Source organism: Podarcis raffonei, chromosome 6 (assembly GCF_027172205.1).
Source record: "Podarcis raffonei isolate rPodRaf1 chromosome 6, rPodRaf1.pri, whole genome shotgun sequence".
Lineage (NCBI taxonomy): Eukaryota > Metazoa > Chordata > Lepidosauria > Squamata > Lacertidae > Podarcis > Podarcis raffonei.
In genome coordinates, this window is record NC_070607.1 from 48343917 (window position 1) to 48356268 (window position 12352).

Here is a 12352-nt window from a genome sequence, read left to right on the forward strand (position 1 = left end):
TAGCAGCCTGGGCCTTTCTCTGCAATGTGTAGGGTGCAATCCACCCCAGCACCTAGCCAAGCAGGGTCATCTGGTGCTGCTGACTTGCATCTAGTAAACAAGTAAGAGTCTACTCAAAAGAAAGCCACACTGTGTTCAGTGGGCCTTACTCCCAGGTAAGGGTGTGTGAGACTATAGTGTTTTATCTGGGCAGCCAGGGCTCCTCCGCATGACAAGATATTTTTACACCAGGTCAGTGAAGACCACTTGCTTTTCTTAAAAAATCCCATATATACAGAACTTCCTACATACCTTTTGGACTGTATCTGTAGGTTTCCCCCTCTGTGTCAAATAACTGGGGTCAAATAAGTGTTGTTTATTTTTTATAATACATGGAAGATGGATCTGCCTCGGTAGGTTCTGGACTCTCCTTCCTTGGAGGTTTCTACGCAGAGGTTGGCTGGCCATGTGTCATGGATGCTTTAGCTGAGTTTCCTACATTGCAGGGGGTTGGGCTAGAAACATGACCCTTGGGGTCCCTTCCAGCTCCATTAGTCTCTGTTTTTCTGCTTCAACAATATTTCATTATGTTCCTATCATTTTATGTAATTGTATTTTGTATAAATTATAAAAATTATAAACAAAACATTTAAATAGATATCTTTCGACCAGTAGGAGGGGGGCATGGATAGCCACGATTTTTGTTGGGGGGGCAGAACTTCAGATTTGTATTGATTTTTACTTATTTGTGGGGCACAGCTGCCCTCTGCCCCCCCTGGCTACGCCCATGGGGGACCACAATTAGAAAAAGGTTGGGAAACACTGGTCTAATGGTAGAATGCAAAGATTGTGCAATCTATGGTGCAATAGTGATGGGACAGGGTACCTTTCTCTTGTAGATGTTGGAAAGATGGAAGGAAGGAAGGGAGGGAGGGAGGGAGGGAGGGAGGGAGGGAGGGAGGGAGGGAGGGTCTGATAGTTGGTGAGCTTTGTTTTTTCAAGACTGTAGCCAATAAGCAGCACTATTCTACAGATTTTAACTCAGAAGTATGTCTCAGGTAAGTGTGCATATTATGGTAGCCCCAAAGTGTATTGTGCTACAAACCTCCTTCGTTAAGAGTCAGCAGAAGTTTTTACTTCTATAGGTGCAGGACTGTGTCTTTACAATGCGTGTATACTTAATTGGGCATAAATCTCACAGTGTCTAATGGGGCTTCCTCACTAGTAAGCCTAAGTTTGCAATTCCATACATACACACTTACCTGGGAGTGAGTCACATTCAACACAATAGGCCTTACTGCAGGTGCGAACTTTTATTAAAAGTGCCCATACTTCTTTTAAACGAGTTGGAGTCACAACCAAATCTAATACAGGCATGGGAGAGGAGAGGGAAAACATGTTCAATTAAAAAACAGTGGAGGGTGGAGGAACAGACACACTCAAAACATCCCATCAGAGATTGTGTCGATTACAGTGCCCACATACAGAGGCAAACAAGGACTCACAATGACAAGGGCTGGTTGGTCATGTCCGTGGAAGTGCAAACATGCTGGGAATGTGGGCTTGAGAGAGCACATCTCTGTTTGAGACTCTGTCCTTCCATGTGATGTGCAAAATCTTCCTGATGCAGTGCATACGGAAGGCATTGAGGCATCACTCCTGGCAGGTGTAACTTGCCCACGACTCACTTCCATAAAGCAATATGCTCAACACTCATGCCTGGTAGACCTTCATCTTGGTATTGGTCATTAGCATCACAGTCTCCCATACCTTTTTGGAGAAGCGAGCCATTGCCGTAGCTGCCTTCCCAATATGCTTGTCCAGCTCAGCATTGGTGGTGAAGCTGCTGGTTGTGGTAAAGCCCAGGGAGATAAAAAATCATCTACCACCTCAAGCATGTGGTGACCCAGGCTGATGCGTGGCATGCTGATGATGTCCTAACCCAGAATGTTGGTTTTCATTGGGCTGCTGGTAATCCTTGATTATAGCTTACAGTGATTTTTACCAAGTTGGGTGCCAATGGTGTTCTCCTGTAGCATATTATTCCTGGATACCATTTCACTTCATTTGGTAGATATTGCAATGTAATAAATGGCTGGAATTGTGCATCTCCGTCCAGTGGGTCAGAAGAGGTGCAGCTGTATTACAGGGCTTGGCTGTAGTTGATGGGATGTGTTAGGGCTCGCCCACACTTCCATTTGTGTTGTGCCTAGAAAGCATGGGTCTGGGTGGTTTTCTGCTTGACCCAGGCTTTCTAGGCACAGGTCCAAATGGTTTTTCCCCTTGCTCCACCCCTTTCCAAGGGAAAACTCGCTCTTTGGCGAAAGATTGGAACAAGTGGCTGTCTAGGGAAAACCCAAATTGACATTTGCTTCAATTGAGCATTAAAGAGCAGTTTCCCCAGGGGTGGGGGTGAGGGGGAACAGTTGGACCAGAGGAAGTGTGGACAAGCCTTTAGTCTTTAAGGTGCTACAATGCTTTTTCGTTTTTGCAGCAGCAGATTAACACAGGTACCCCTCTGAAAATATATAGCTATTCTCTGAAATCTCAGCATTTATCAATTTCAGCTCATTCCTTCTCATTGTCAGAATTTATCAGCATATCATATTCTGAAAACTTTCAGTGCCTGTGCAGTACAGACTTCCCTTGGTAATTTGCCACTAATTTATGCAAGGGGAGGGAGGGAGAATGACACAAAATTTACATTCTGTGGCAGCTTATCCCACCATTGTCCACTAGGGGGGTTCTCGCTCCTTTTTGTGTTCTGGGTCCTTCTCATTGACCAACTGAGTTAGTGGAGCCATGAAGCTATTGCAGTTATTATAGTCCTCTCTAGGATTAGTGTTTAACGTTGGATATGCAAGTGGTTGCTTTCATCACAGCATTTCACATATTTTTTTCATCACATTGCAGAAGGCATCTAGCAGTCCCACCAGGTCCGATGGGTTCCAGCCACCACTGATGTCCAGTGAACATTAATTCAGATAAAGCAGAACTGGGATCATGAAGTGAGAGGAAAGGCCTCCTCCAAGCCAGGCCTTTGCTGGTGAGAGAAATGAAACCCCCCTGAATATTGAGACCAAATGATGGTTGTGAAGCTGTAGAAGGGATTGGGGAAGTTGTGTGCTCAGAAACGGAAGCTGTAAAGACTTACAAAAAGAACTGGTATGAGCCTGCAGCTTCTGAAAAGAAGACAATAAGATGGCATGATACTATTCTGTATACACACTCATCAAAGGGAAGGGAAGGGAAGCAGGACAAGTGGTACTGCTCTCCACTGTTTAACAGTCTGGCAAGGATTAGGAACCTGCGGTTCTCCTGATATTGTTGGACTCCAGTACTCATCATCCCTGACCATTGGCTGTGCTGTTTGGGGCTGGTGGGAATCCAAAAATATCTGGAGGGTCAACAGTTCCCATCCCTTTTGTTAAAAAAGGGCCAACCACTAGAGTGGAGAGGTGAAGGAAGACCAGATCGATCCTATGGGATTCACTGCCCCATAAGGGGAGCAGACACCAAAAGGGATAGCAATATTCAAGAAGAAAATCATTACTGCCCATGAATTAGACTTTACATGCCGCCTTATGTAGGGAAAAGTAATGCTGTTCAGGACCATTGTTTGTGGGCAAACTATTCTTGCAAGTGCTTAATGTAAGATCTGACACTTCCTCCTGCTGCAGCACCAACTGCTGTCCCTGTAGAATGGAAACAGTGAATGCAGCCAGTTACTTTTAGACCCAGGACTTAATGGTGTTAAGCGGACCCCCTTTAGATGGCCATGCATATTCCCTAAATAGTGAAGCACACAACTAATGTTTCTCCTTCTCTTTCTCTACCTCACTATGCCAAAGCAGTGACCAGCATCAGTCTATGAGACCTGGCATCCCCAGACTGGCCCAGGTGCTAGTGCCAGGCCTGTTTGCCAGTGTTCACAACATCTGCTTCTCTCTAGGTTGTCATCTTGGAGATCCCTAGAGCTGTGGGTTTTGACACTAGCTCTGGTGTTGTGAACCTTTGACCTCCCAGATGTTACTGAACTACAACTCTCATCGTTCCTGGCCACTGCTGAGGCTTGTTGGGACTGATGGGAGTTGTGGTTCAGCAACATCTGGAGGGCCAAAGGTTTCCCACACCTGCGCTAGCTGCACCACCAGAGAGAAAGCCAGGATGCATGGCCAACAGCACAGAGCAAAATTGGCCACTGCCATATTTCTGCAAAGACCATCATCCTCGGAGGCTCATCGTTTCCTGTGGGTGATGTGCGTTTCAAAAAAGGGGATAGGCGGTGGAGGTTTGTTTTTAGGCTTTTGTGAAAGAAGCCCAGAAGCCCCAGCATTAAACAGTAATAGGCAACTAGCCAGTAGATGACAGATGAATTGCTCTTAGATGGGAAAAACCAGGGCCCTCACTTACATTGCTGACTGGGACCCGAGCAAGCTAGTAGTTGTAAGGAAGTTGCATTTCAGGATATAGTGGGGGCGGGTGGGTGGGAAAGAGTCATCCTTCAGCTGGTGCTGTGCACACAGAGACAGACAGAATGTGTGGGATGTTATGCGGAGGGCTTGTTCTCATTACCTCGACTGCCTTAAATATGTCAGCATCCCATTGCCTCTGAGGAAGGATCAGGAGCAATACTGTGCTAATGGAGACTGAGGCCTTTCAGAAACTTTTAAATCCTATTGTAATTTTTGCTTATTTTCTGATGTTTCAGAGTATGTATGATCTTGGTGAAGAAAAGGGTGAGCAGAGGGGGGTATAGTGATAAAGGGCCACTTTTGGGGGATGCTGAAGGTAGGCAATTGTTCCGGAATCAAATATTGTGGATTCCACAAACTTTCCCCCCAGCAAAAACATGAAACCATCTATCACAGATAATAGTAAAGACAGAGTTATGTCAATAATGCATTTTCCTCACCCTGGTTGTTGGTAGGAGCACAGGACAGGGTAGGGATGAGGGTGAGGGAGAGAGTAGAACACTGTGAAGAAGATTACTGGATTTTAAAGGTAGTGGGTGTTGTTTCAGGTCTGGCTGAATATCCAAGGAAGCCCCCAATAGGATTTTTTAAACATCTGTCTATCTAGTTTGAAATCTTCTCTAGTTCCCACTTGATCACTTTAGAAGAAATAAAATGTTTCACTTTTATAATTTTGTCAGTGTCCAGTTCCATACATACCTCCCCAAAAAGCCACTACGTAATACTCACATTTATTTCAAAAGATAGCATGTACCTGCATTCACGCTGTAATACACATGCATAAACCCTAACACAAAAAACAACAACAGATAAACGGTCTCCAATATGTAATACGTTTCTTCTTCCTTACCACCCAAGTTCTTCTGTAAAATTTACATTCCCAAATATTCATCAAAGGAGCAATCTATTGTTTCCTAATATGGGAACAGCAGTGATTGTGCCTCCATCAAAGGAGGATGGAGAAGTGCAATTAAACGCTACTGGCTTTGGTATTGGTTCTCCATATTAATGCACACTCCCATTTACTTTGCATCCAGTACACTCCTGCCACTGGTTTTGGAAATTGTGTATACATACGTTTTGATGCATTTTCCTCCAAACCAGCTTCAATCCAAATTGAGACTTGCTCATTGGGTAAGAAAAGTCCCACCCTGTCTCTGTCTACCAGTGGAGATATACAACGGGCGACTTAGATATGCATCAAACTATGTTCATGAGTACAACAATGTGCAAACATGGTGGGAAATGCAGTGAAATGCAATGACCTCACTGCATGTGTACATGTGTCATGTGTACAGGCCTTCACTTCAGCCCAGAGTGAGTCACATGATTACTCAGGCTGCCATCTCCGAGCCAGATTAGTCCCTCCCACATAGTGGGTCTATTTTTTTCCAGTCCAAGTTCTGCAGCTAGAATCCAGGTTGTTCATTGGTTTTCTGTTAATTTTGCTGCTGCCTCCTTCTCTGGCAAAGGAAGGTATAATGGGCATCTTACCGGGCTGAGAGAAAACAGACCTAATGGGAGCTCATCACCTGCTAATTGAAACCTGTCACTTTTTTTCCTGTGTCAGAGAAGAGTATTTCAAGGTTACTTTAGGAAAAAAATGTATGAGGTTCTGAGTATGATGTAGGGGGTGGTACAATCCTGCCCCTTTGTGGACCACCAGCCTGGTTGTAGTTTCTCAGTGGTGGAAAGTGAGGCACTGACTTTGCAGCTGGCTTTGTGTTTCCTGGCTTTCTTGTGGGTTTCGTCAAAGGAAAGTTTGTCAGTAAAGTTCCAAAATGAAATTCTTGGGTTTCAGGCCTGCCTGGATGTCACACAGACGAGAAACCCATCCTTCCCTCAACACCCCTCCCCGCTCCCCAAAAAACTGGATAAAGTTGTCACTGCTCCAAGGCGTATGAAGGCTAGTGATTATTACTCAATGATGAGTACTTTGCACATGTTCAGAGATTATTCCTCCCCTGTTTCCAAAACTGGCAGTGCAATTCTATATCACTTAAGTATATACTCCTAGATATGGGGTTATATGATCCCTAAACCATTGAAAATAGGTTATAATTTGAAGGTCTGGAGGACCCTGGCTCATATTTTGGCCCATCCATATGGCCAAAATAATTAGTTATTCCATTTTTATGGAAATACAGTTTTGTTTCTGATGTTGACTATTATTATTATTATTATTATTATTATTATTATTATTATTATTATTATTTTGCCCCTTTAGGAACCCTGCATGCTTCTGAAGCAAGAGTTCCTTGGTTTGTGTTGTTTAAAGATTTGATAAATTTGTTTTCTTGGATTTGTATCTGTTCAAGATACAAATGTACTGAGTTCAAGAATCTATGCCATGTGATTTGGCTTAATTTCTAAGCGACAGGTGTTAAGGCTCTGTTTTGTTTGGAATTTTCATACTCATGCCTGCTCACATGGAAGGCGTTCCCTCTGTCCATGGGGTGTGCAGAATAATCAGGGTTTATCAGTGCAAGGGACAGGGACTACAGCACTCTGTACATGTTCAAAGGCATTTTGCCCCTGTGTGCTTTACAAGTCCTGGTGAGGGAAAGGTTGTGCGTACATGTGTGTGCGTGTTAGATCTCTCACACACACACAGCTCAAAAAGTCATTACAAAGCCATCACAGGATAAGAAAAGTTGTGTTGTGTTGTGTTGTGTGTCCCCCCCCCTTGATGAAGGTGATAGTGCCACTTTGGTTTCTCCCACTGTTTATACCTATTTAAGCTTTTTCAATAAATCAGTCCTCTCCACCTGCCTTTTAAAAAACCAAAACAGCAAACCCCAAAGTTTTTACCCTTTTCTCCCCAAAATCCTGGAGAGTCCACCCTGTGTGTCCCCCACCCCGCCGCCCGCAAAGTTTGCAGCTGTCCCACTACATCGCTGCGTCCGCTTGCAATAATAAATAAAGGAGCTGGTTTGGATTTGGGAGGGGGGCAGCTGGGAGGGGGCAACGGGCAGCATTTGAAAATCTGTGGAGCAGAATTCCTGTGTTGAAGGCAAGTCTCTCCCTCCCTCTGCCCTCATTGATTTGAGGCGGTGAGGAGGGAGGCGGGGGAGGGCGCTGCCTGGGTGGTCTCTTCTCTCTCCACTTTGGTGAGCTGTTGCTTAGCAGCTAATAATAGGAGATGTTTGCGGAGTAATTTGCCTCTTCCTCGGCCAATGGGAACCGGGGCACTTTCCCATCAAACCAAACCTTCCTCCCCCCGCTCCTCTTTTCAGGATCTCGAAGGAGACTGTTTGTTCCAAATGTTGGTGGGACGCGATCCGAGGCGCACTGCACCGCCGGGCACCCGGGCGCCTCTCCTTTCGGGGGCTGTGTGAGCTTTCGATCGCCGTCTGCTGCCGCGCGTCGAAGGGGCCACGCTGGGAGGCGCCGAGGGCGCATGGGGCGCGCTTGGATGGCCTCGGATTCGCCCCCATAATGTCCACATGGGATCCCCGCAGCAGCCACTCCTCTGAAGCCTCCGACCCCGCGCTTCTCCCCTCTGGATTACCGCTCCCGGGAAGCCGCCTGCGCCCCTGCGCCTCCCGCCAGCACCGTCCTCGCTCGACCCTGGAGCATGGCTTCGGATCGGCCGGTCCCGGGGGCCGGGGGCTTCCGGGGAGAACTCCCGCCGTCTTACGCGGCGGCGGCCACGGCGGCGGCGGCAACTGCCAACTCGGATCTGCTCCGGAGACCCAGCTACTGCCACGCTGCCTTTGCCCTCAAACAGATCTCCAAGGTAAGGGAATGGGGCGAAGGCGCTTTCCCACGGGTGGGGGGGGGGGACGAGAAGTAAAGTTGGGGCGACCCCGTCCACCCGGGAGAGAGGCGCGCAAGCAGCTGCAAGGAAGGGGACAAAAAAGGCGAGGGATCGGCTCTTTTGGGCCCGGGGGGGGGGCTGGGAAAGGGGGTCCTCTTCGAAGCTTTCGGCTTCTTTGGGGCCAGGGAATGAAGGAAGGGGGCAGGCTTTGGCCGGCGCGCTCCAGAGCGAGCCCGCGCCGTGGCCCCTGGAGTTTGTTTATGGAAAGGGGAGACGCCGGGGAGCCGTCCAGGAGGGACGCGCGGGAGAGGCCATCCCCGGATCGGATCTGCGAGGGGAGACGGCGGCTCGGGGGTGGGTCTGCGTGGAGCGTTTCGCTCGGGGGCGAGCAAGGGAGGCGGGTGGACTTGAGTCGCTGAATCGGTGGAAGGAGAGGAAGGGAGACAATGGGGGAGTCTCCCGCAAGGGAAAGCAAGGAAACTTGACAGGTCAGAAGGACGCACCTGAGGAAAGGGTGCAGCGGACATCTGCTCTCCCCAGAGCTGGAAACTAGACTGTGGTAGGACTCCTTAACATACCGGGTTGCCTTTTGCAGGGCTCCATTCTAACAGGGCACTTCAGCTGCTGGGTTGCTCTGAAGGTGAGGAGTGTATCTGGAACTGGGGAAGGGAAGCAGACCACCGCTGAGGAACAGAGGAGGGAGATTCCTGCTCAGCAACCTCACAGACATAACACATGGATGGTGGCAGGAGCTTCCCAGCGGCCTGTTTCTCCACCCTGAGTAGGGGATTCACCCACATCTACAGCTGTCACTCAGGAGTTCATCTTTCTGCAGACTGGGAGGATATGGGCACTGGCCTTCACAAGTTCCGAGCAGATGGAAGCGCTGCAGGGATAGGCAGGCGTGCACATATATGCCCCCACAAATAATCTATGGCAAGGTTCTTGCTGAAATGCTTGCTCCCAAAGGCTTGAGGTCTGCTTTAACCCCAGTGCCAGCTACCCTGGGGCAGGATGTTGCTGTTCCCTGTAGCAACAGTGTCTTGGCTAACTCTCCATTTCTCTCCCCAGGGTAAGGCTGTGGGCCAGAAAGCCCCGCTGTGGCTGCGGGCCCAGTTCCAGGCCCTGCTGTTTACACTGGGCTGTTGGATCCATCGTCACTGTGGCAAAGTACTTTTTGTGGGGCTGCTGGTCTTTGGGACGCTGGCTGTAGGGCTGCGAGTAGCCTCCATAGAAACGGATATTGAGCAACTCTGGGTGGAAGGTAAGTTCCATTTTGTGAGTGTGTGTGAATACTGGGAGGGCTGCATAGCGCTTTAGGACATTCTTGGGTGATGGTGGAGCAGTTGTCAAACATAGTGGAAGCAAAAGGCCTAGAAGAGCCTTTTAAAGGGAGTTGTTAGCAAAGGGGTCCCTCTCTAAGCTCCACACATGTGTGTAAATCCAGATTTGCACACAGTTTCTTGGAATTGGCATCTTGGGGGAAGCTACCAAGTAACAGGGGGATAGAGAGCACTTTCTTGGATATAAAAATGTATTCCAGTTTGAGGAACTCTTAAAACCTCAAGTCTTGCAATAAAACCCTGTTTCCCCATTTTAACTTTTTTCGATAATTGAAGAAGAGTTTGTAAGCCTTGAGAAAAACTTGAATTATGTGACTTTTCAAACAGGCTAGAAAGCCTCCAAGACCAGCTGGCAAAGTGATGAAAACAAGAAGCTCTTTTATTTAAAAAGATAATTGCACAGGGAACAATCATGCTGGGAACTTCTTCTGTGCAAGCCCCATTGATATGAATAAGAGCTGGATGATAATGTGTGAGTGCCTTGTGCAACTTCATTCAAGTTGAAGGGGCTTCCTCCAGAAATGTTTTCAGTGGGTTGTGCCAGTGGTTTTTAAGCCAGTTCTCTGATTTTTAGAGCCCAAATCAGAATTCTTTTGAATGTTGGTTAAATACTATTCTCCATGATGGTAATGAGCACTGTTTATGAATACTGAATGATGGGACAGACACTTTCCATGCCCTAAATTTGCATGTAGACTTGTGGGGTGACATGGTATAAAACTGGAGAATGTGGGGTTGCCTTAAGTGCTTTTGAATAATTGAAGATTGTGCTAACAATTATGGTTTGGATTTAGAGGCACCTGGCAGTTCTGTTCTTGGAGGTCTCAGTAATGGGATGTATCACATTCATGACACCCTGCCTTGCAGCCCATTCTTCCTCTGACTTGCTCAGAGTGGTTTCCTTACATGTGGTTTCCAGGCAGTCTCCCATCCAAGCACTATACAGTGCTTAACCTGTTTTGCTTTAGCAATAGAATCTCACTCATCCTAAACCTTCAGACCACCTTCCAGAAAGAAAGGTGTTGTGGTGATCCTCACTGATTTCCTGTCCAGGCATGGAATTTTCTTCCCTTTTTTTTGGATTCAATCTTGTTTGGTTATATTGGTCTCAATCTATGAGAAACAATGATTTATACACCAGAAATATTGGGAGACAGACCTCTCCTGTAACCCAAAGGGTTTGGTGTTGTTGTGGTGTTATAGAGAGAGATTTCCACCTTGAACTTGTTCCGCAAGAGTGTGTGCAAGTGTGCATAAACCTTCCTATGCTGCTCTGCATGTGTGTGCCTGTGTTCGCCATGCTGTGTGTGCAGTCCAGATCCCTATCGGTGCAAATACATGCCCCCACATAGACAAGTGCAATTAAATTATTTCCCCCATCTCTGATAATATGTTTTTTCTTGCCACCGGGCCCTGCTTGCTGCATTGCATTATTGACATTAAAATCCTAAATTACCTTTCTGAGGGTGGTGCTGAAGGAGAGGATAATTACTGTCTACAGCAGAGCTGTCAGTTGAAGTTTAACTTGGGTTACACTTGCCTGCCAGCTGAGAATGGAATTGGGTTGAATGCAAATAGCCGAAAGCAAAAGGGGTCACCAGGAGCAAATCCTAATTTCCTACTGGAAACATTTGATAAAAATGATGCCTTTGTTATTAATAAGTTCAGCATGCTATGCTGCCCCCTCCATTCTCGGCACTGCCGTCAATCCATGTGGCAGTGCCTGGGGTTTGCTCCTTGCTTTCCATCCCCTGCTTATTGCAGTCTCCTCTCTTTTCCAACACCAGGTTGCGCTGAGTTTTCACACCCTAGGATTTTTATTTTATTTTTATTCTTTTTTTAAACAAAAAAAATTGCAAGCAGCCTGGGAGCTTTCCAAGAGCAGATGTTTCTCTGTGATGACTGTCAGCGATCTTTGGCGTTCCACACCTCCTCCCCCTGCACAACCCCAGCTCCATGTGTGGTCCTTAACTACTCTTGGATTTTGTTCAACAATAGAAGCAACTTCACTCTTCCACCCTCCCACTCCCTTTTAAATAAAACCCACACTCACATGAATGCCAGTAAAGTTTACCCACCTGTTTCACACACTGAAGGGGGACTGGAAAGGGAAAAATGCTTCAACCTTAGCCTTCTGCCCCCTCCCCTTCTCTCCTTGCTTCTGCCTTCCAGAGGCTTGTAGCAAAAAGGAGATCCATCAAGACCTGCAGCTGTTAAACATTTAAAGAAGGGAAATCCCCTTTTTGTAACCAGCCCATCTCAGCCCAAATCAAGAACATCCCCTGAGAACCTGCACGGTTGGGCTTGTACTTATTTATTGCTTTTGATGCTGACATTTGCTCAGCTTTAAAAGAAAAGAAAAAAATCTGTTGGCTGTCCCATACTGTAGTTGGAGTGATGGCTTGTAAGCTACATAAAGCAGAAGGCACATGGGATCTAGGTCTTGGGGATGTTGCACTGAAAAGAGCACTAAACTTTGTGGAGCTCTTTGGTTGGACGTTTTGTTTTGCTACAAATTTATATTTGGATATATCTTCATTTTTAGATTAAAAAATGCTCGGTGGTACTATTTTACTTTAAATTATGCATGTTAGAACTAGGTACTGCAACAAACAGTGTAAAAAAGCGATGTTCTGATTTATCACTTGCATTTCCTTGAATCACAGTTTATCCTCTCAGCTGGCTGGCATTTGCCAAGTGGGGCTTTGCAATATTGTCTTTCGGTTGGCTGCTTGGTGTGTGGCAAAAAAGCTGGCTGGGAAGAGTTGGCATACAAGTAGAAGTGGAAAAAGTTC

At 46.7% G+C, this 12352-nt stretch overlaps 1 protein-coding gene across 2 annotated transcripts in view; it reads left to right on the plus strand.

Moving 5' to 3' along the window:
- Positions 1-3006: 3006 nt before the first annotated feature.
- PTCH2 (patched 2) overlaps positions 3007-12352 on the plus strand; it is a 59754-nt gene continuing 50408 nt past the window's right edge. The window contains exons 1-3 of one of the 2 annotated variants that reach the window (XM_053392602.1): positions 3007-3025; positions 7691-8193; positions 9286-9478. In XM_053392602.1, coding sequence (XP_053248577.1) covers positions 8032-8193; positions 9286-9478 — 355 coding nt within the window. In that variant the 5' untranslated portion in view covers positions 3007-3025; positions 7691-8031. Of the gene's footprint in view, positions 3026-7574; positions 8194-9285; positions 9479-12352 lie in introns of those variants that run through there. The other variant, XM_053392603.1, reaches the window with a different exon arrangement.